Source organism: Dromiciops gliroides, chromosome 2 (genome assembly GCF_019393635.1).
Source record: "Dromiciops gliroides isolate mDroGli1 chromosome 2, mDroGli1.pri, whole genome shotgun sequence".
Lineage (NCBI taxonomy): Eukaryota > Metazoa > Chordata > Mammalia > Microbiotheria > Microbiotheriidae > Dromiciops > Dromiciops gliroides.
In genome coordinates, this window is record NC_057862.1 from 541,022,402 (window position 1) to 541,046,885 (window position 24,484).

Consider the following 24,484-nt stretch of genomic DNA (forward strand, 5'->3'; position numbering starts at 1 on the left):
TGCAGTCTGCTAAAGTCCACATCATGTTTTTTTGCATGCAATTCCTATTACAATTAGTAGTAGCTAAGCATGAATGATCTGAACTAGTGTACAAATTTTCCTGGGTTCTTCACTCTTTTTAAAATATCAGCTTGAGAGTTGGCAATGTAACCTTGGGGGTAAGTAGCTTAAGCTCTTTGTAAAAAAAAGTTAATTCTCTGAGGCCCCTTTTAGCTTTAAATTCTATGAGTCTGTAAAATACATTCATGCTATTAAAGTGTTTCCACACATATTATTGTCTTACCCTTCAGAAAGGATCAAGTCACATAGCTTCTGCTTCACATTTAGACATATGATGCAAAATATATTTCTGTCTTAACATTTGGAAGTAGTAAATTGTTTATTATGTGTAATCTAGCAATATATTGCCCAAAACACAACACAAGAAGTAAGGTACTAAAGCAAGATTTGCAGAGTATTTTCAACATCAAATGAGACAACATATATAAAGTACTTCGCTGTTACCTGTACACATTTTCAAGTTGTTATTTTCTATTGTTTTGAAATTGCTGCATTTAAGACAGAAAGTACAATTTAGTGGGAATTACACATTCCTGACACTCCCCTACTTAGTTAAAGGAGTTCTATGACTTGATTTTCATTTTCCCCAAAAATAATTGCTCTCTGCCCCTCTGAGTGGGGCTTCTTTTACACGCAGCCAGTGTGAGTACTCAGCTCTCAGAGCACATTTCTAGGAAAGCACTAAGGTGCTGAAGAACAAGTACCATAACCTGTATACTTTTCACTTGGTTAATGCCCTTGCATATTCAAAAGAAGTATGAGGAACAGTCCTGGCCTAAATGAAGTTTATATCTAGTTGGGAAATCAAATCCCATAAGAGGAATCAATGAGAGAATCATACAAAACAGGATATAATAAAGTGATACTATGTGTGATATAGACTGTTAAACTAAAGTCCTACTTTACTATGCCTCAGTATGCCATAGAGGGAATGAATTCTAGGCTCAGAGGCTTTGCTAGTGGAACATAAGTTCTTTCATATCCTTCTGCCAAACTAGGAAGGTTTTGAGTAAGCCATAGGGACAAAGTTTTATGTCTCCTATCTGAGGACCAGCCTACTACCTAAGTCAGGAAATATTGTGGGTTGGCCAGACAGCACTAAAATTGTTGGCCTCAGTCATTCTCAAGAGCTGTCTGTTAAGCTTTAGAAGGATTTCATTCTGAGGATGGGGGGAAAAGGAATCCTTACATTGATTTAATCACAAGTTCTTAAGTTATTAAAATACTGTGTACATATAGGTAAATTGTATTTTGCCGCAGTTGTATAGCTGTGTTTATATGACAGACAAATCAAAATGAACTGGGACTTAATATACTGAATTTCCAAGTTAGTAAATCTAGCAATTAGTAGTTGATTCATTAAAATGTAAACCTTGGGGCACCTAGGCGGCACAGTAGATAAAGCACTGGCCCTGGATTCAGGAGGACCCGAGTTCAAATCCAGCCTCAGACACTTGACACTTACTAGCTATGTGACCCTGGGCAAGTCACTTAACCCTCATTGTCCCCTCCTCTTCCCCCTCCCCCCCAAAATACACACACACACACTTTTCTGCAGTACCCACTTTGAGATTCAGCTATAACCTAATGAGAATTATTAACATCTGTTAATTTGGTAATACTACCTGACTGAGTTGAACAAGAATTGAAAAAAAATTTCCATGTCAGTTCTTCATCTTAGCTCTTCTTATGTTTCTTCATAAAATTTAAAGTGATTTCCTTTTTGATTGCTGGAAGCTAATTATTCTCCATTATTTCTCCTTATTCGTATCTTGTGATAAAGGGCATATAAGTACTTAAAATATAGACTGTAATTGAAAATATTCTTTTCAGTTTCATATCAAGCATATGGGAAGAAGTTAGGGGGGTTTTAGAATTTTTTTTCCCTCTTTTTGGTTTTTTGGAAATGAATTCTAAACTTGTATTGGATTTATTCACTTTCTGCACAGGCAGACACCACCCATCCTCTGACCAAACATAGAAAAATAGCCTCCTCTTTTCGAGATTCATCATTATTCGATATCTTCACTCTCTCGTGCAATTTACTAAAACAGGTGAGATTGAAATGAGTCCTGCCTTATATATTTGGGGAAAGGAAAATGGTTTGAGGTATGTTTGTGTTTCTATTTAGGTGTTAATCCAATCCAGCAAAAATGTATTAAATACCTATTATATGCAAGGGATCGTGCTTAAGTACTAGGGATATAAAAACAAAAGGAAACATGCATTCCCACAAAGAGCTAACATTCTTCTGGAAGAAACTTTGACATCTTTTTTAGTCACCTTCATTCTTTCCATCCTAGAGAAGCACCCGGACACTGAAAAGTCTGCTGCATTTAAATTCAAAAGGCCTGGGTTCAAATTCCATTTTTATCACTTATGGACCTATATGATCTCAGGGATAGCACTTAGCTTCTCTGGGTCTCAGTTTCTCCATCTGTAAAATGAAGGGATCAGATTAAATGACCTCTGTGGTCTCTTCAGTTCTCAGTCTGTTAATACTCCATAGTATCTATATCAGATGATTTTTAGAGGACCATGCCACATTGATAATTATTGCAAGTCTATACCCTCTCCCCCTTCCCCCCAAGCCCAGAGCAATTAATTGCCTATATATCCGTCCTATTCTCTTTTCTTAAGGAGATTTTGTTTATAAGCAAAGTTTAAAAGTTTAAGTCCTTCTATCTGCCCAGGCTAGAAGCGCAGCACTACTTGCCTGCTAATTGGTATGGAAGTTTTATCTATTCCCTCTTTCCATCCTTAACTGGTTTATCCTTCCTTAGCAACCTGATGGCTCTCTCTTCCCAGGGGCTCACTATATTATTGCCAGATTTATTATGTATACCCAGTCAGTTTTGGCCCTACTACAACTCACAACTCAAAAGACTCACCAGTGTCAGTCTCTCCCAGTAGCAGGGATTATAGGCATGTACCACCACTCGAAGTCATTATTTTTGAAACCAAATAAAACTTTCATTTAGGAAGAGTAAACTCAATGGTGTTTAGCTTCCTTGTACTCTGGAAACTACTTTAAGCTGCACTGCGTTAACACATAGAATCTAGTCTGGTTTGACTATCCCCCACTGAGTGAAGTACAGTAGATAGGCAAAATCTGTAAGAAAGAGAGGAGTTTTAGGATTGTTTTTAACATCTGTTTAGGTTTACTAACCTGGAAGGGAAGTCAGTATTACAAGTTGATTGGCTAAGATTTGTTTTATTGATGGATGAACTAATGAGAGAGATGTAGTCTATCCATCAGTGACTCCATCTGAGTACTTTGTCCCCTGTAAAAGGCTAAATGGAAATTGTGGAGTTGTGTGACATGGCTAAGGAAATAACTTAGCCTCCAGTTTTCTGTTCATTTTTGTCATTCTGTTCTCATTTTCCAGGATGCCCCATTTTTAGAAACAAATCAGCATTCTTTCTCTTGTGCCCTTTTTCATCAGTTATTTCCACTGCCTCAGAATTCCCAGAGCATACCCAGGTCATATCACTTTCCCAAAAAAGTCTTTTAGCCCACATTATTTTTCTTTATCAAGGAGAAGTATACTCTATACCTGGGTGAAAGATGTCCAACACATGAGCATCTCTGATAACACCAGCTGCAATTAGCTGAAGCAGTGACTTGAGATATATGGGTATTGTCACCCTCATGAGTTCTAGTTACCAACTACCTCTTTAGCTATGTGTCTTGAACTCAAAACTTTCTCCCTTTTTTTGGATACTAATATTGTTGGTAAAAGTATATTCATGTCTTCCTTAACAGAAAAGGATATGTAGGAAGCTGAGGAACTTTTTTTGAGACATGTTTACAACTCCATCCCCAATATGAGATCTACCAGGAGCTAACTGGCCTTTGGCCTGTCAGTGAATTCACTTGGTATCACACTGTCAATTAGAATTTCTCTTGTTCATTACGTCAACAGAAAAATCGAATGTACAGTCTTAGGAAGTTTGCCATATCTTTTAAAAAAATGAATCTATAAATTTTAGCTTGATTTTATTTTTACCTAACACTTCCTTTTCTGCAAGAATTGATTAAAAATTCTCATGCTTGTACAAAATTATTTACCAAACATGGAAAATTCTTCCCCACCTTTTAGACAATATGAGTTTACTGAACCACATTTCATTATTTTCCTCCTTCCCCCATGGCAACACCTGCCCATTTTTAGAATGGTATTTCAAACGGTAGGTAAAAAACCACAACTTTTGGCTGCTGGGTCAGTTTTTCTTAAATATGTTCTATGGGGGGGGGGCTTTAATCTGCTGAAATAGGACTATTCTTTCGATCTCAACTACTTTTTCACTATTTTGAGGGGGTAGTTCTTGTTTTGTGTGTGTTTAATAAATCTCCTGATTTTTACAGGCTTCAGGAAAAAACCTGAATTTGAATGATGAAAGTCAGCATGGTTTGCTCATGCAACTGCTCAAACTCACCCATAACTGCCTAAACTTTGATTTTATCGGCACATCAACAGATGAGTCCTCAGATGACCTGTGTACAGTACAAATTCCCACTAGCTGGAGATCAGGTAACAATCAGAATTGGAAAACAATCTCATCACTTGAAATGGATCTGTTTCTGAAACACAGTACTGACAAAGCCATCGAAGCACCGCCATTTCTTTTAGAAATCCTTGTTAAAGTTTGGGGGGGGGGCGGTTTGAGAACTGTAGCTTTTCACAGAGAACAAGAAAGAATTATGTCAGCAGAAAGAAGCCACAGATGGTTCATGAGAAGGAAACCTTTGCATGTGACTTCTTAGAGAGAATTTCTTTAAGGGGTGACTGCTCTAGAGATGTTTGACTAACCTGCTGCATTAATCATCTTAGTGACTTGTGTTTCTAATTTATGCTTTTGTATAGTGTCTTTCTTAAGATTGTTCTCTATTTGTATTTCTGGATATATGAAACTTTCTCTTCAGCATCATTTTAATAGATCCCTTAATGTTGCTTTGTTTCCTATATTATCAGAGGCATAACTTTCTTAAGGGAGCTGAGTGGTCTAATTTAGCTTTGTAGAGATAAAGCAAACACTTTCTATGGGAGTAAACATTTCTGCCCTCAAACTTTTTTTATAACCTGAGTAATAAGCATAAAGGTAAATTTACTTGGACATATTGCCAGAAGTATTCCAACAAACAATGTGCAGACATACTTAGTAAAGTGGTGTTTTTTTTATTTGTTTCAGCATTCTTAGATTCTTCCACCCTGCAACTGTTTTTTGACCTGTATCATTCCATCCCTCCTTCGTTTTCACCTCTGGTGAGTCAGGATGACAGTCCCTAAAACTAAAGGTTTCTTCAGCATTGATGAATGAGCCTTATTCAAATAGCTTTCAAGACATTTGCTTCAAAGTGGTACAGTTACAGAAAGATTGGAGGGGTGCAGTGGGGGTTAAGTGATTTGCCCAGGGTCACACAACTATTAAGTGTCTGAAGCCGGATTTGAACTCAGGTCTTCTTGAATCCAGGGCCAGTGCTTTATCCACTGCACCACCTAGCTGCCCCCTAGAAAGATTTGAATAAGCTTACTTTAGCCCAGTTAAGTCCAAGTTAAATATTTTAAAATATTTGTCAGATTTTTTTTCTTAGTACTATTATTAAATGTGAGTTTGGCCTATAATTAGATTTCCATGAAGGAAAGTACCTATCTTCCATAGTTGGACTATTAAAAATTAGACTGATTCCCTCAGGCACACATTATAGAAATAATAAATAAAAGGTATAGTGTGAGACCAAATTTGGGTACCTACCTATGATACTGTATGGGAGCTGCTTGTAAATAACATGTTGTCCATTTAGAACAATCCGTAACCTGGACAGACTCCTTGAAGTCCTGAGGTTGTTTGTTTATACATGGACAACAGATAGCAAAGGAAGGAGAGTTTTATAGCTACATAATGAAATAGCTGCTATTTTTCATTGTTTCTTGATATCTTAATGCTTTTCCAGGTTACTGAAAAGCTATTCCTGTAGCAGAAATGTTAACTCAGTGCAGGTAGATAAATGATGTGCTTTTTTATGGGCATTTCTTTACACTGCAAGTTAGCTATGGCTGATGAAGTACAAAAAGGTTTGCTAAAAAGAAAAACACAGGCCATTAAGCAGAAATCTAAGGCAATTAAACTATTAATTGCTTGGAGTTTTAAAGCATTAAATATGTATGCTGGCAAGAACAAGAGAGGAACCATTCAACTGGGGAGAGAACAGTGAATCTAATTAGTAGCTGTGATCAACTTGGTTCTAATGTGCCTGCTTCATAATAAAACTGCCCAGATGCCCTGAGTTATACCCTCCTTGATCTTTCTATAGCATTACAATTAGAGACCCCAATGAATTACAAAACAGATGACATTTAAGAGGTGAGGAAGGCTTCTTTGGTTAACAGGGTTTGGGTAAAATAAACAGTTGTACTATTTTCAACATTTTTTCTGATTGATTTCTTTCCCTTTCTGTTTTTAGGTCCTATCCTGTTTAGTACAAATTGCTTCAGTCCGCAGGTCCCTGTTTAATAATGCAGAAAGGGCAAAGTTTCTCTCTCATCTTGTTGATGGTGTTAAACGAATACTGGAAAATCCACAGGTGAGAATGTAGGATTCAACCTTCTTGATACATATAGAAAATCAGCCATGCAGATTAGCATATTCCCACATGTTAGAAGAAATCAGGGAAAGCCACATTTGGCAGTAGAGTCGAAAAGAGTGAATCTTAAATTCTCCAGTGCAGCGGTATCAAACTTAGATAAAAACAGGGCCAATAAACCACATATAAGAATCCCTGTAGATTGCATATTGGCTTAAAAAACCCTGCAAATTAACATTATCTCTGTTTTATTGTATTTTTATTTCTTTTCTTAAGTATTTCCCAATTCCATTTTTGTCTGCTTCAGGCTGCACTTGAGTTGCAGGCCAGACTATACTATGTTTTCTTCAAAGCATACATATGCTTGAGTTCTCTTAGTCTGTGTCATGTGAGGAACTTGGGGAGGGAATGGATAACTCTTAACTATTGTGGTAAATGATGATAGTTAAAGGAAGAAAACATTTTAGCCAAAAGTGAGGCTATTAGCATTATAATCTCATAATATAGCTGACTTTATATAGTTCCTTTGGATTTGCAGAACTCCTCAACAAACATCTCATTTGGTCCTTGGTAAATATTACTGACCTCATTAACCTTATTTTACAGATGAGGAAACTAAGACTTAGAAAGATTAAGGGACCCACACAATTCAGGCAGGATTTAAACCCAGGTCTCTACTAACCCAAGTCCGCCCAGCCCCCTTTCCACTTATGCTCCTTAATTAGTATTGTTATTTTTATTTGCTTTCAGATACGCTTTTTTTCTCCAATCCTAATCTACTTTAACTAGTACTATGCTAGGATTCATCCTACTAAACTCTGCCCATTGTCTTGTTAATGAAACAGTCTTATAACTTTGTACCTGTTTGCTATGCTCTATACTTCACTTGACAGATCATGTAAATATTTTTGTGACCCAGAGAAATGATCATGTTCCTTGTATGTCATTAGTAGCCATTATACCTTTAGACAAGCCACCTAACCTCAGTTAAAGTGATTCAGTTTTTCCTCATCTAAAAAATGGAATTGGTAAAAGCTACCTTTCATATATCTGAAGATGGTTTTTGATTGAGATAATTGATGTGAGAGTCCTCAAGAAAAAATTTTGCACTATGTAAATATAAGATGTTCTGAATAAAGATTCATTTCAGGAATTTAAAACATCCTCCTTCCCCTCCCTACCCCCCCCCCCAAAAAAAAAAAAATAAGTACATGGCACTCAGACTTTGTTTTCTTTCTCTCCTCCCTTCAGAGTCTGTCAGACCCAAACAATTACCATGAGTTTTGCAGGCTTCTGGCCAGATTGAAAAGTAACTACCAACTGGGAGAATTGGTAAAGGTGGAAAACTACCCTGAGGTTATTCGGTTAATAGCCAACTTCACAGTGACAAGCTTACAGGTTTGCTTTGGATTCCTTTCCTTTTTCCCTGTCTAGGATGTCCTTTCTTCTGCTGCTGATGGATATTGCCTTTGTACAAAAAATAACCATTTTTATACCCACCCAAAGACTCTTACCAGGCCAGGGACATGATAAACTTATTTCCCCTCACAACTGCAGTTGATTTGGAGGCTTCATCCAATTTGCTTTTCAGGGCCTGGTGGCCCTGAAAAGTTTGGTGGTTATTTTAGCCTTTTAGTTTTCCTCATTTTCATTTATGCTTCATTTTCTGATAGTATTTCCAGAGAAAGAGCATTGAAAAATTAAGAAGATTCTCAAATTATCTCAGTTAATTGGGGGGAAAAATGTGAAGAGGTTGGAGATAACTAAATTTTGACCATATTATTCCTCACTAAACAATAACTTAGAGCTAGCTTCATGGGTATTATTGTTGTTTGTTTTTTTTTTTTAGTGAGGCAATTGGGGTTAAGCGACTTGCCCAGGGTCACACAGCTAGTAAGTGTTAAGTGTCTGAGGCCGGATTTGAACTCAGGTACTCCTGAATCCAGGGCCAGTGCTCTATCCACTGCGCCATCTAGCTGCCCCCATGGGTATTATTAAAACAATTTAAAGAATGATCTCTAAAAATATTGTGTGAAACACTGGATTTCATAAACTATTTCTGGGCCATCCAGTCCAGTAAACATTTATTAAGTGCCTATGATGTGTCAGGCCCAGTGCTAAGCTAAGATGGTTCCTGCCCTCAAGGAGCTTACACTCTAATGGAAGGAAACAACACACAAAAGGAAGCAGGAAAGGGGGTCAAGATTGCCTTGTTCTATGGAGTTGAGACCATACAGAGCAGCATAGGCAGAATGGAAAGAACCAGAAAGCCCAGTTTCTGCCCTCTATAAAAGAAGGTAGTGGGAGAAGTTTGATACTCTGCCCTCTGGCCTTCCAATTAGAGGGGAGAAGAGGCTAAGGGAGGTGCTGTCAGTCAGTGCTTGAGTTAGCAGCATAGCTATATGTAGGCATTTGTTTTCAAGTAAAATGCTAAAAATACAACTTAAAGAGGTAAGCAAGGAAGTATCTTTCATTAACTAAAAACAAGAATTTATGTTACCTTTGTTGTTCTCCAGTTGAGACTGACCTAGGTGGGAGTGACAGCTGTTATCTTAGTTGTTGTTCTTTTCCTTATAGAACATTTCTGCATCAGCTTTTTATTTATTAATACTACTTTTCATTATACCTTTCCTGACTGTTAAAAAAATAATAATTTGAATCAGCAATGTTCTTTGTTGTCTGTAACACTGTTGGAGCCTTAATTTTTCAAATTTTACTTCATTTTGAATGATGTTTTCCTCAAAGATATTTAATGGGGAGAAAATACCCATAATTTTCAGTTGTAAGTTTTTATATATATATATATATATATGTGTGTGTGTGTGTGTGTGTGTGTGTGTGTGTGTGTGTGTGTGTATACATATATATTCCCAAAGAAAAACATTTGGTCATAGCATATGCATACATATAATAATACTGATAAATTAACTTGAAGTAATGATTTCAATCATGACATAACATATTAGAATGGAGTGTGCTGTGTTGTTTTTGAAATACATAAAATTACATAACATTAAGTGCCACCTTCTTCCTCATCCCCAAATTAATTTTGGAAACATTTTTAATATTTGATACTTAGTAATTGGTGGTACAAAGTTACTCAAGTCCAGTAATATTTTAGTAAAAGTTTTCCTTTCAGGTATGAAATATGTACCTAACAAAGAAATTTTTAAAGTATAGAGGTCTTAATAGAGATGAAACTTTAGCTTTGCTCCGAGGTTATCATGTAATAAATATATAGCATCCTTCAGGTCATTTTCATTTTTATTCTAACTAGTTTGTTTAAGAGCAGGGCGGTCAGCTAATACAAACAGAAAGAAAGCACAAAAATTATCTTTTGAACTATTTAGGATAGGATTCCCTCACATGCCCAAGACATCAAGATTAGAACCAGAGGATTTAAATTAGAGGAGTTTCTAGTTCAATTAAATTGCCACAGCCAACCAGTATTTATTAAGTACCTTCTTTGTACTATGTACTAGGCACTGTGCCAAGCACTGAGGATACACAAAAAGACAAAAATAAGGTAGACATGTACAGACAACTATGGGCAAACAAGATATATACAAGATAAATTGTAACAGAGTATCTTTGCTCAAGGAAAACAGCAAGGAGGCCAGTCACTAGATCATGAAAAGGTATAAGAAGACTGGAAAGGAAGAGGCTAGATTATGAAGGGCTTTAAAAGTCAGCAGGGTTTTATGTGTGATCTTGGGAGTAACAGGGAGCCACTGAAATTGATTATGAGGATGATATAATCAGCCTGAATTTTAGCTGAGAAGGACTGGAGTGGTGAGAGACTTAGAACAATCAGCAAGCTACTTCAGCAGTCTAGTCTAGATGTGAGATAAGGGCTCATGCCATGGTTCTGGTAGTGTCAGAGGAGAGAAGGGGACATAGGTAAGAGATTTGGGGAATGTAGAAATGACAGCACTTGACAGCTGACTTGCTATGGAGGATAAGAGAGTGAGTAGTTAAAGATGACACCTAAATTTGGAGACTGGTTGGCTGAGGGAATGGTGGTTTGTTAAATAGCAGTAGGGGAGTGTTTAAGGGAAACAAGGAATTCAGTTTTGGACATCTCAAGTTTTAGATGTCTGGGACATTCAGTTCAAGAGGTCTAATGGACAGTTGGAAATGTGAGAATGGAGTTCTGATAAGTAGATATGAGAATCGTTAGCATAGAGGTAGATAATAATTGAATACTTGGGAATTGACAAGATCACCAAGTGAAATAGTATAGAATAGTATAGAAGAAGAGCTTAAGACAGAATCCTGGGGGACACCCACCATTATTAGCTGTAAACTGTATGACAATGCAGTAAAGAAGATTGCAGAGCAGCTAGTTAGGTAGGAGGAGAACCAGGATATTCATGTCACAGAAACCTCAAGATAAAAGAATATCAAGGAGAAAGGGTAATCAGTGTGTCAGAGGCAGAAGAGAGGTCAAGAAGGATGAAGATGAAGAAAAGGCCATGAGATTTGGCAATTGAGCATGTTAATAAGTTTGAAGAGAGCCATTTCAATTAATGAAATCAGAGAATCCAGACCATAGAAAGTTAAGAAGATTATGAGATAAAAGGAAGTGGAGTTATCTATCATAAATGGCCTACTCAAGAAGTTTAACCATGAGAGGTAGAAGAGATATTGATTAATTGCTAATAGGGATAGACATCAAGTAAATGGGTTTTTTTAAGGATCCAGAAGACATGGACATGTTTATAGATAGTAGGGGAGCATCAAATGGTCAGGAAGAAATTGAAGACAAATAAAAGAAGGATCACATTTGTGGGATCTAGGGAGACACTGAGATGAGCCCTATACCTTCTCAAAGTTCTTACCTGAGAGGAAAAGTTATAGAACAACTGTTGTCATTGTTTGGTTTTCTAAAAGTATGCTCATACTCCCTATTATGTTGATGATAAGTTTTTTTTAGGGCAAAACCTGCTGTTTTCCATCTTTGTATCCCCAACACCCCCACACAATCCCTTTTTGTTGAAATAAATGTAATTATTATAAAACTGTGTGCTACACAGAAAGCAAAGCTTGGGGAAAAGACATCCTTTTTTAAAAAAAACAACTATATTCCCTTTGTTGCAATGAGTAGCATGTAGCCACTCTATATTATTCATAAAAGTAAAAATAATTCCTTCACCTTTTGATTCTCCTTAGCACTGGGAATTTGCTCCAAATAGCGTGCACTATCTCCTGAGTCTGTGGCAGCGGCTGGCTGCCTCTGTACCTTATGTCAAAGCCACAGAGCCCCACATGCTGGAAACCTATACCCCTGAAGTCACCAAAGCCTACATCACATCACGCTTGGAGTCTGTGCATATCATCCTAAGGTAAGGGAGCTCAGTCGCCCTGATTATCCTACTCAGATCCTTATATCACCGTTACGTGAGGTCTGCTATGCTCATTTTTTTTTAAGTGTGTGAGTCATAGTCATAGTCATAGCTAATACAACTAAAGGTTATTTTTCCTTTGTTTAAAGAAAAAAATGGGACTAAAATGGCATATGACATCATGGATTTTAAAACAAAAGCTATTCTTCATTATCCACTAGTTTTTCCACTTTTTCATCAGGTATAACATTTTCTTTGAATATAAAAGACATCAATATAATTTTCTACAAATTCTCTTCACAGGAGAAGAAACATTTGTAGGGCAAAGCTGATAGAAAAAATACAGTATGCACAATATAAGTATTAGACAGCAAACCCCCAAAGAGTCTAAATTTTTTAAGGTTTAAGTAAGTTTTATTTCCTCACAAAATCTTTTATCACTTCTAACTCTAGGATCCAGCATCAAAATGCTAAGCAGCTGGTCACTTATTACATTAACACATGGGCCCTATCTTTCAAGACATTTGACTTGGAGGAAGGGGATTAAGCCATGCCTGTGTTCAAAGAAGATTCAGACCCCTTCAGAATGACATTTTATAAAATGAAATTGTTCTTCATCTGGGAGAATCTTCCTTTTGCATTTATCTTCAGTGATTGCAACTAAGTGGAATTCTCTCTTATCTCTTATCTTTTGATTTTCTATTATTAGTCTCTTAGCTTGTTCAGATCCAAAATCAATTAATTGTTACATGGCTGTGGTCTTGGTGTTGGTGATGATAGGGAAGGGAAGAGAAGGAAGGAAACAAACATTTATTAAGTGCCTACTTTTTTGCCAGGCATTCTTCTGAGCACTTTTACAAATATTCTGTCATTTGATAGGATGGGGGCAGCAACAGAATGGGGTAGTTAGATAGGGGTTAGGACTAGAAAAGTGTTAAGAGTCTTGAACAGACCAGTAGTCAGAGTTAAGGGATTATTAAGGTAGGAACTAGTAATTCGGGGTTTATTGTGACTGAGGGCCAAAAGTCTCATTCTAATGGTCATCAGAGTCCTAGTTACAGAATCTTAAAGCTGAAAGGATTTTAAAGATTATCTAGTTCAGCCTCTTCATTTTTACAGAAGAGGAAACTAAGAGGGAATGGAATAACCAACTCTCAAAAGATCAAAGCAGGCAAGAGTAAGTCAAGTAGTTAGTTACATGACTTAATAGATAAGAGATACGAGAGGGAATAGGGCCATGGATGTAGAGTATTCTATATATTTTCCAATTTTTTTCAGAGTATTTTGGAGGAAGGGAAGGGTCCTTTTTCTTTTTTTAATTTTATTTTTGTGGGGCAGTGAGGGTTAAGTGACTTGCCCAAGGTCACACTTCTAGTAGGTGTCAAGTGTCTGAGGCCAGATTTGAACTCAGGTTCTCCTGAATCCAGGATCAGTGCTTTATCCACTACGCCACCTAGCTGACCCTGTCCTCTTTTTCTTTTTCTTTCTTTCTCTCTCTCTCTCTTTCTGGTGGGGCAGTGAGGGTTAAGTGACTTGCCCAAGGTCACACAGCTAGTAAATGTCAAGTGTCAGAGGGTAGACCTGAACTCAGGTCTTCCTGAATCCAAGGCTGGTGCCCTATCCACTGTGCCACCTAGCTGCCCCAGTCCTCTTTTTCTTTTTAAAAAAAAAAAAGTATTATATGGAATGATGATGATAAGGGAACTAGAGGGTAACCAAGGGAAATTTTGGTGAAGCAGAAAACAAATATAAATAAAAATCTATTTGAAAAACAAAATGTCCTGCACTAAGTGAACCTGTTCCCAGAGCAGAGGCTATTTGCCCTTTCCCCACTTTTCTGCTTCGTATACAGAAACATGATTTAATTATTAGGACCTCAAAGTGATGAAAACATAACTCCAGGTAGAAAATTGACATTATCTGGGCTATCTTCCCTCTTACATGAGTACAGAGATGGTCTGGAAGATCCTCTGGATGATACAGGCCTGGTCCAACAGCAGTTAGATCAACTGTCTACAATCGGTCGCTGTGAGTATGAGAAGACATGTGCGCTCCTTGTTCAGCTATTTGACCAGTCAGCCCAGTCATATCAGGAGCTGCTCCAGAGTGCCAGTGCAAGTCCCATGGACATTGCCGTGCAAGAAGGTGAGTTCTCCAAGCAAGCTTCTGCAAAGCTGGCTCCATGGCCTTGGATGGGCTTGGGCATGTGGTCCTGCATTTCTTTTCTCTTCAGAAGAGTCTTTGTTTATCAGTTACATCTGTACACCAGAAGAGAGATTGTTAGTGAAGTAGAACGTAAACTCTAGAGAGGGTTCAAATCTCATTTGACTAAAGCAAGGCTTTTAGAGTTCCCGAAATATTACACTTGCTGTGGGGGGAGGGGAGGGGGACATTGGTTCCCAAGGTCAGTCAATTTAATGTCACAAAGTAGCCAAAGGAAACTATATGGTGGGAAATCTCTCTTTGGCCCTGGTCACTAAAAGTAAAAGTGATGTTAGCATTGCCTCTTTCCATTGCAGGACGGCTAACGTGGCTGGTTTACATTATTGGTGCCGTGATTGGTGGCCGTGTTTCTTTTGCAAGCACAGATGAGCAAGATGCTATGGATGGGGAACTGGTCTGTCGGTAAGTGTTTTCACAGACTCCCACTTCAGCAGCATCTCTTCTTCTGAACCATAAGGCTGATGTGACAACCTACTTCTGCTACAACTTTCTTCCTCACTCTTTGAAAATGAGCTAGTGAAGCAGACTGCTTGTGAAAAGGAAGTATAATAGTACTACTAGTACTAGTAAGTGGAGTTCAGATGTAATATGAGTCCCAAATACAGCTTGTAGAACATATATGGTCTGAGGAAGACATTTTGAAAAGTTTAACCAGGGACCTATAAATATAGTATTAGAAAAACCAGAATCGAGCCTGTTTAAGGGTACCAGAAAATCATGCAGAGTTGATTATATGTCAACTCATTACTGGATTGAAATAAAATACTAACAGGAAATACTTTCAAGAGATCGTCACTTTTTTTATCAGTGCCTCTAGAGTTAAGATAATTGGTCAATCTATAGATCTATGGCCATAAATACAAACCATTGGCCATACAGATTTCCTGCTTACAAGATTCCTGATGAATCCATTTAACTGGGATTCTCAGTTTACAAACAACCACTGGTAAGCATTTTTAAATGGCTTCTCTACCGGACTGAGGCAGAAATGTCACCATATTAGTGACTTTCTGAAAACTTGTAATAAAATAGAGACTTAAACATCCTGGAGTGGCCTAAACATTGGTTTTATTGGAGAGGTCTACATTCTAACACAGTGTTTTAGAATTATTTGGTCTTCACACAGGGTCATCAAATACCACACTTAAGAGATTACTTTGTAGTTTGGGGGCACCCCCTAGAAATCCTACTTAGAAATTCTCCCTTTATACCCACAACTTATTTTTCATAAGCCCTTTTATTTTAGCTTAAGCTTCATAAATAAGTATGTCTTGGGGGCAGCTAGGTGGTACAGTGGATAAAGCACGGGCCCTGGATTCAGGAGGACCTGAGTTCAAATCTGGCCTCAGGCATTTGACACTTACTGGCTGTGTGACCCTGGGCAAGTAACTTAAACCCCATTGCCCCACAATAAATATCTATCTATCTAAGTATGCCAAGTTCAATTTCTTTTTTTTTTTTTTTGGCAGTTAGGTAAGGGAATTTATGTAGGTAGTAAGATTGGAAATCTGGTATTTTTCTGATTCTATTGCCAAGTTCAAGGGATGAATGAAAATTTAGAGTTGGAAAAAGAGAACCTCAAGTTCATTTAGTCCACCCACCTCATTTTATAGAGAAAGAAAATGAGACAGGGTCTTAATCTAGGATCAGAGCTGATTCGTGGCAGAAATAGCTGATGCGATAGAACCCAAATGTCTTTAACTATTAGCCAATGCTTTTATCCCATTTTACTGCAGTGTTCTGCTCAGGAGTTTGTTCTAAGAAAGATGGGTTCCATTTTTGTTCACACCCATGATTCACTGGTGGTGGTGGTGGTGGTGGTGGTAGGCTTTGTCCTTAGTTCTCAAAGATGACCATGACATCGGGGAGGTGAATTGCATTTAAGTGAGGCAGGACTGTGCAAAGTCACCAGCCTCAGTCTCTCCTCTGCAATCACCTGGGTCCAGTGGCAAGATATAGATCAAAACAACTGGAAATGGCCCCAGATCCATTGGTGTAAGAAATTTTCTACTAGCCCTGATTGGCAGCTCTTTTTCTTAATAGAGTTGCCCAGGGCACTTAAAGTTTAAGCGACTTGCCCAGGTTTTCTAACTAGGTTAGCTCATTCATATTCACAATACCGTGCTGCCACTGTTAAACAAGAAGTATTAGTATCTAGCTGAAGTACCTACCGATAAGGGCATAAATGAAGGATTTGCTTCCCTCAGCAGAGCCCAAGTCTGAAAAGTATGCCTTTTAAGAGGGTCAGATCAGATAATCTAAGAAAGGTTTTTCAGAATAGATTACATCTCCTAGAACATCCAGGATTTCCTGCTGTTGAGAAAATCATTGCTTCCCTACCTCTAGGGTACTTCAGCTAATGAATCTGACGGACTCTCGCTTGGCCCAGGCAGGGAACGAGAAGCTAGAGCTAGCCATGCTGAGCTTCTTTGAACAGTTCCGTAAGATCTACATTGGGGACCAGGTGCAGAAATCCTCCAAGGTAACAACCATTCCCCAATGGCAGGCTTCTCCCTTTGCGACTCCCCGTTTGGGGTGGGGTGGGCATCCTCAAGACTAGGTCTCAGACTGAGAGCAGACTTTAGCTCCAGATCTTCTGAATTCTGAAAGTCTGCTCAGCTTTCTCAGCTTCTGTCTAAACAGAGGGGGGTGTGTGTGTGTGTGTGTGTGTGGCAAAAAGTAAGGTTTGAGGAGGACACTTTCAGACCATAGGGCATTGTCAGCTTGGGTGGACCATTTCAATGTGCCAATGCAAAAAGACCTGCTTGCCTTTTCAGCATATCCCCTCATGCCTATCCTGTGCTTAGGTCTAAAAGAAAATGTTGGTGAATTAATATGAATATTTTGACCCTCTCCCCACTGCCTTTTTCTTCTCTCGTTCTCCGTACCAACCAGCTGTATCGCCGACTCTCAGAAGTGTTGGGCCTAAACGATGAGACCATGGTCCTGAGCGTCTTCATAGGAAAAATGTAAGTGTTGGAGCTTGCCAACAACAGGAGTCAAGCCAATGCACTTCTGTTGCTTCAGTTAATTTGTGATCCTGGCAATGTGCTGCCAGTGCTTTGGTCTTTCAGCCTTGGTCGTTTTTTGTCAGAGCATCGTGCATCTGAGTGTGTGAGAGACTGTTTAGAGATGTGGCCCGGCCCCAGAGCATTCCAGGGTTGCCCAGAAGGGAATTTAATTTCATCCACTATAGTCTCACTTTGGCCTTAGGGACACAAGTGAAAACCCTGTCAGTGTCATTACTAAAATGGACACATACCCAGTCAGTGCTTATCGTCTTACCTATTATGGTTCTGCTGAGGAAGCCCTTACCAGGGGTTCATACTTGCTGGTTTTTCAGCTGCTTAAGACACCTCAAAATGGGCCCCATTCTGTGAAATCTAATATTACTAATCAAACCATTCCTGAAGTGGAACTTCATTGGCTCTTTTCTTTAGATTGAAAAGACAATCTTGCTTTTGTGCCCTTTGGTGGCATTTCTCCCTTCTAGGAGATATTTCTTGAAGCAGCACACACCAGGAGACCAATATCACACCCAGGGCTATGTGCAGAATGGCATTTTGCCTTCTCCCCTCTCTCCCCTCTCCAAACCACATTCAAACCCATGTGCTGGTTCAGATACAATTAAACCAAATGGGGGGGGTCTAAAGGACTCTACCAATCAGGAATCCAGAAGCAAGGGCTACTAGAATTCTGCAGCTGACAGTGGATGATGGTGCAGGTGTAGAAATGCATACGTCTGCGTGTTATCACTGCCGCAGAAATCTCTTACCCTTGCTGCAGAAATCAGCCCTGGAGTGCCCCAGAATTCCAAGGGCCTGGGTATGGGCCAGTATAGCTTTGGAACCAAGTAGTGAAGATTATCTGAAGGATAATTTTCTAGTCAACAAATGTAAGTACAGTGATTTTTATACCCATCTTTTGTGGTTGTGATGTCTGTGAATTGGTGGAAGAGACTTTTGATGGATAATTTTCCCCTAGCTCCACTCTCTAGGCAGCAAAGAAAGTTAAAAGGTTTGTTTTGTGTTTTGTTTTGTTCTTAGCATCACCAACTTGAAGTACTGGGGCCGCTGTGAACCGATCACCTCTAAGACACTACAGCTTCTCAATGACCTCTCCATCGGATATCCTTTTTATTCATGTCTCTAATGCCAAAGCTGCTTCTTTACACAACACAAACAGCAGCATGCCTCATAGTAATAGACTGTGGCCATCCACTCATGTGGATGGTTAAGGTTTAGTGTAAACTCAAATGCTACTTTTTGTGGAGAAGTAAAAGATAATAACAAAACAGAATCTAAAGAAAATTTTAGCATACAAAAAGGGAACAATAACCTGAACTATTTACTATAGATTTCTTTCTACCATTTCTTGGAATTTTAGTGTTTCCATGGGCATGGCCTTCCCTTTTCAGTTCATTGGCAGAATCCTAGTTAAGCATCTCTGCAGGAAGGATAGAGAACAAGTTGTCCAACCCTCTTAGATTTAAGACCATAAGGATTTTTAAGACTTGTTTTACACCAATCTATATTCTTACAAAAAGGAAGCCTTACTTTTCCTCCCCAGAAAATTTTGACAAGTGGGTCATGTCAGCATTCTACCTTTGGGCAATAAAATTCTGAATATACATGGGCCAGGCAGCCTTGAATTTTCCTGTGTGGGACACTAATACCATCAAGCTATTTTAGATAAAGGATTTCATTTTATCCAGTTTCTTTACCCTAGCTCCACTTGCTCTTTCCTTGACTCCTCTCCCCCTCGTCTCTACGTACAGTAGTGTGAGGAAATTGGTGAAACTTAGTGCTGTACAGTTTATGCTGAACAATCACACAGTGAGTAACTTCTTTCCTTCTACCAAGTCTGTCTAACCTACAAACCCTACGTGCACACTGGAGTCACCTTCAGAGTGGAGTTACTTGATGCTATACTGCAGCAATAGTGGTTCCTAATTTACATTCCCATATTATAAAGAATTTTTAAAGCTGTGTATTATCCCTCAACAATCATTAAGTATCCATGATGTGCTGGGGGTACAGAAATGAAATGTCATTGCCATCGCCACAGTAGAAACCAGCTGTGTAGTACTACTTGAAGGTGGTTAAATCTAAGCACTCAAAAATTTCTGGCTGCTGTTCACACTCTTCTGATAAATTGGCTGCAAGTAGCAAAAAGTAACAACCACCAATTCTGTAAAAATGTCCAGGTGGCTGTCAGCTGCAAAGGTCTCACAGATTCCAAGGCTCTTGGCTTGTAAACTGTCTTAACTCATGCAACTCATCTATTTGATTTGTTCCTTTTCTTTAATAGAGCGAGCACTTTTCATTTTTGGGTATTAACAATCAGTCCAACCTGACAGACATGCGGTGTCGAACTACATTCTACACGGCACTTGGGCGCCTCCTCATGGTGGATTTAGGTACTACAGTTAATCCTAGGGGTTCCTTAAATACACATTGTTTTATATTGTGTTTTGGACATAGGAAGCACTGGATTTGTGAGGTGTTTTCTATCCATGTTAATTTAACAGTAAGAGCTTCCTGAAATGGCTAGATCATTTAGCCAGTGGAGGAAGGAAATTTGAAATGCTATAATAGTTTCTTATAACTGAAAAATAAATATGTCCTTGAAATTTTCTTCTGATGAGCAATGATTTTTAAAAGTCTCTTATTTGTAGGGAGGCTAGGAGGCTTGCAAGCAAGGTCTGGCAGCTTTTCCCTTTATATTCCTCGTAGACTTCCTTCTTTAATTGGCACCAAATCCTATACGAGTATTCTACTTAGAGGTAAAGGGCACCTTTAAAGATAGCCTCACACTGCTGAGTTCTCCCACCCCATCCTGTTTTTTTATGTGTTCATGACAGTGTAGGTTTGAATTGTTGGCAGGTGCCTGACAATTTTGGGTTTTCTTCATTTCTAGGGGAGGATGAGGATCAATATGAGCAGTTCATGTTGCCTCTCACAGCAGCATTTGAAGCTGTTGCCCAGATGTTTAGCACCAATACTTTCAATGAACAGGAAGCAAAGGTGAGTCTTCTAGTGATCAGTTGGATTTGAAGGTCTTCCTTGGAAGGGACTAAGTTAGGTATCACTGTAGATAATAAGAGGTCTTTTATCATATCCAGTGGGTGATCCTTTTGTTTAATCTATGACCTAGGATTTTCCCCTGATCTCCCATAATCTTTCCTTCTTATTTTTTACTTCTTACCTACCTTGTCACTTACCCAGAAGAATGTCAGCATCCCAGTTTAAACACTAGGACCCTATACTTTAAAGATTCTTTATAGTATCAACTGCTTTTAGAAAACATGGTTTCAAATTCCAGTTCTGGCAGTGTGACTTTTGGTAAATATACCAACTCGCTGAGCCTCACTTTTTCTCTATGTAAAATGGGGATAATAAATACTTTAGCTTTATAAGATTATTATAAGGAAAGTGCTTTGTAAACCTTTAAAGCACTATATAAATGTGAGTTTATATTACTGTTATTATTTTTGATATTACAGGTGCCAAGGCTAAGCATAAGTGACAGTAAGCCATGGTCAAGGAAAAAGATCATTTACTTTTTTTTTACTTTTTTTTTTTTTTGCGGGGCAATGGGGGTTAAGTGACTTGCCCAGGGTCACACAGCTAGTAAGTGTCTAAGGCCGGATTTGAACTCAGGTACTCCTGAATCCAGGGCCCGTGCTTTATCCACTGCACCACCTAGCCGCCCAAGATCATTTACTTTTGCAGTGATTTCAGGCATTCCCTGGTATTCTCTTGTTCATATTCACAAAGCCATTTCATTTTAATCATCAGTGGTAGCAAGCGAGTCATGTCTGTATCAGTTCTGTAACCCTGTCCACACTGTACTTTATCTTTTGACGTATGGACTGAGCACTGCCTGGTACTGAATGCTAATCCATTGTATTAGTATTTTAAGGTAACAACCTGCCCCAGTATTAAAATTTTTATTAAGGTAATGTTCGTGAAATCAAGGTCTTGCTGCAGTAGCCCCGGTTGATAGAACAGCTCTGGAAATGCTAGAAAAGAAGTGCCCTGAAAAATTGCCACTGTTGCCCACTCCTTTCCTAAAAAGGGCTCTCAAAACTACCTGGCTGCTCTTTCATTTTATCGATCTTTCAGCCTTGCCACTTTTAAGCTTTTAATTTGGGCCTTTGCCATAAGCCCAGAAGTAGCCTCACCTACCCATTGTTTCCTTAAAGCTAAGCTTCTAGCCAGATCTGCCTGAGGAAAATTATTTGGTTGAGACATCATGCACTAAGGGCACGATTCCTTCTATACTCATTAATGACCTGCAAGGTTTCTTAAGAATATTTTGATATGGGCTTCAAAGTCCACAAATAGACTGAAAAGCAGTATATTATAGAGGAGTACTAGACTATGAACTAATTAGGAGACCTGACTCCTTCCAGTACTGTCATTCATTAACTGTGAGGAGCCTTGAGCAAGTCATTTATTCTCTTTGAGCCTCAGTTTCCTTATCTGGCAAATAAGAGGATTGGACTGGAGGAGCTCAAAGATCCTTCCCATATCATACAGTCTTTAATTATGTAAATGCTGATTATGCTGAGAGATAACATCTCATCCCACCTTGGAAACATAAGCTTAAAAGGGTATATCCCATTTATTTTGATACATGTGGTATGGAATGACTCCTGATGCCAGCAGTGCCATAATGTAACAGTGTCTGGTGCTATTATATAGTTAGGAAAACTACCAGGTTTTAGAAAGTAAATCTTTTCTACTCTTGTCATAAATTGATCACTTACGGTTCCCAGTTTCACACATGGCACACTCATTTACAGTCTTAAAATTGGTATTATTTTCAGTTGAAATAATTCATTTCAGCTATATTGGAACTGGGGATTACCCCATTTCCTAAGCACATACACATATACAGATAAGTTCTCTAAAGCTAGAAGACTCCCTTATTCTGACAGATATATGAAAATGATGGGGAAGAAAAAGTATTTGTAGTGAAGAGAGAAAAATTGACTCTGGAAACGTTAAATCCCCAATGGTTTTATCTTTATTAAAAATAATAATCTTACCTCTGTCTTTTGCTACAGCGAACTCTAGTGGGCCTAGTGAGAGATCTGAGGGGAATAGCTTTTGCCTTCAATGCGAAGACCAGCTTCATGATGTTGTTTGAATGGATGTATCCTGACACAGGAAGAAATTGGTCTACAGTGAGAATTGACTAGAGGCTATTTCTTCCATAGGGGGTAGACTTTGTGTATCAGTAATGAAGGGGTGGTGAGGAATTTTCCAGGAAGCATGCTGTATATATGTTCCATTAAGGAATAGGTAGTTTGGTATCATTTAATGTGATCAGTAAGGTTGGAGGGTGGGTAAATAAGCCATTCAGGCTTCTATTAGAGTCAAGAAGAATAAGTGCATGTCCACCTCAGTGGTCTTACCTTGAGACATTTCCACACAAATTTCACTACAAATGGGAGTTACAACTCAGTAAGAAAAGAGACCATTTACTGGAAACATCCAACTCGTAATTAGAAAGCCTGAGTTCTAGTTTTGACTTTACTTCAGATCGTGACCTTGAACTAATAATTTATTTCATGAAACTGAGGCACCTAGACTCGAAATGAAGCAAGTAGCTGGCTCTCTTGTCATCACACTGAAATGATACGAAGATAAATGAGAATTTAAGAACTTTGAGCTCCTTGGGGGGAAAACTATGTAAATTAGTAATATATTTAATAAATTAGTTGTCTTTTAAACTGAGACAACGCCTTATTCTGGTAGAATAGAACCCTTAGAAAAATTTTACTCCGTTGGTCCACAAACCAGAGAAAAGTGAGCCTGGAAACATTTGTTATTGGACCCTTTTTCTTTGGCAGATGCTTAGAAAATAATTTTCAACCGGAGCCTTTTGAATAGTGCCCAAAGGGGTCTTCCTTAGCTTATTACTTACAGGTACCCATCTTACATGCCAATCCTTCAGAGGGCAATTGAACTTTGGTACCATGACCCAGCCTGTACTACACCTGTGCTCAAACTGATGGCTGAATTGGTACATAACAGGTAAGCTTGAAAGGAAAGTCACAGAGGAAAACCTCAAAGTAATTTGCTTCTTCTGATGCCCCAGGCAGACTCTATGTATATTGGGATTCACTCTCTAAAAAGCAAAACTATAATTTCCTATCCCTTCACATGTACTCTCTGTCCTCTACATAAAAGAAAAATATACCTAATCAAACACAACGTTGATCTTGGTAGAGACATCAGCAAAAATATAAAAATCTCTACCAACTAAACAATCCCAATTAGCAGACTTTATTAGGCTAGGAGAAGTAAGATCAGAAACCTCAATTCAGGCATAGGGGTTTGGCCAAACAAAGCAGGAGGGTTTTAAGTATCTGTGAGATAAGAGAGGTAATCCATAAACATCAATGATAGTCTTTTTTGTGACTTATTTAAGTCAGATCATTCACCATGGTGTAGAGTAGAAAAAGGAGGAATGTGGTACAGTGAGCAGAGTTCAGGACTCAAGATTTTTAAGTCAGAGCTTAGGTTCTGACTTTTTTACCTTGAATGAGTCCAGGGAGTCCCACCCTTTAGTTCTATTAGGAATATTCTCTGGGCAACCACTAGCATGTCAAATAGACCCACGTACACTTACTTGCCACAGAAACCATGATGATGAATGAAATGGTGTCTATTAAAGGTGCTATTAAATGACTATCAGAAACTAAAGAATAGTGTTTTCTGTCTTCTGTTAAATTTGAGTGAAAAGCAGAACATCTGATCTTACATCCTTCAGCATACAAGTAGCATACTTAGTTCCACACCATTAAGCTTATCAGACTTTTTCTTTGAGGGGAAGGAGGAGGAGGGGCCTAAGCCCAGATTCTGTGGCCTGCTGTATATGCCCTGATGCACTAAAAACAATAACCCAGGAGGACCATTAATAAGCGTTTTCAAAGCACTCGAGACAGGGTAGGATATTTTGGGGGGGTGGGAGATGAATGAAGAGTAGTACCAGGACTTAAAGTCACATCAACTTCTCTAGCACCACACTTCACTCAGCAGTCTCCCATATTCTCTGCTCAGGTCCCAACGACTTCAGTTTGATGTCTCCTCCCCAAATGGTATCTTACTCTTCCGGGAAACCAGCAAGATGATAACTACATATGGTAGGTACAGTGGAACAGTGTTGCCTCCTGAGAAGGATTATCATTTGACTACAAAATAGCAGACAGAAAATAGAAGCTTGAGAGCTCCCCTGACTTAGAGCTAGGCTGACA

At 38.6% G+C, this 24,484-nt stretch overlaps 1 protein-coding gene across 1 annotated transcript in view; it reads left to right on the plus strand.

Moving 5' to 3' along the window:
• Window positions 1-24,484, plus strand: part of XPO7 (exportin 7) — a 38,590-nt gene that overhangs the window by 6,079 nt on the left and 8,027 nt on the right. Inside the window, exons 6-22 of the mRNA XM_043981428.1 lie at window positions 2,010-2,114; window positions 4,430-4,595; window positions 5,254-5,327; window positions 6,527-6,646; window positions 7,898-8,044; window positions 11,819-11,991; window positions 13,943-14,136; window positions 14,511-14,616; window positions 16,561-16,696; window positions 17,110-17,183; window positions 18,261-18,341; window positions 18,986-19,049; window positions 19,525-19,633; window positions 20,134-20,240; window positions 22,289-22,377; window positions 23,154-23,261; window positions 24,291-24,373. Coding sequence (XP_043837363.1) covers window positions 2,010-2,114; window positions 4,430-4,595; window positions 5,254-5,327; window positions 6,527-6,646; window positions 7,898-8,044; window positions 11,819-11,991; window positions 13,943-14,136; window positions 14,511-14,616; window positions 16,561-16,696; window positions 17,110-17,183; window positions 18,261-18,341; window positions 18,986-19,049; window positions 19,525-19,633; window positions 20,134-20,240; window positions 22,289-22,377; window positions 23,154-23,261; window positions 24,291-24,373 — 1,936 coding nt within the window. The remainder of the gene's footprint in view (window positions 1-2,009; window positions 2,115-4,429; window positions 4,596-5,253; window positions 5,328-6,526; window positions 6,647-7,897; window positions 8,045-11,818; window positions 11,992-13,942; window positions 14,137-14,510; window positions 14,617-16,560; window positions 16,697-17,109; window positions 17,184-18,260; window positions 18,342-18,985; window positions 19,050-19,524; window positions 19,634-20,133; window positions 20,241-22,288; window positions 22,378-23,153; window positions 23,262-24,290; window positions 24,374-24,484) is intronic.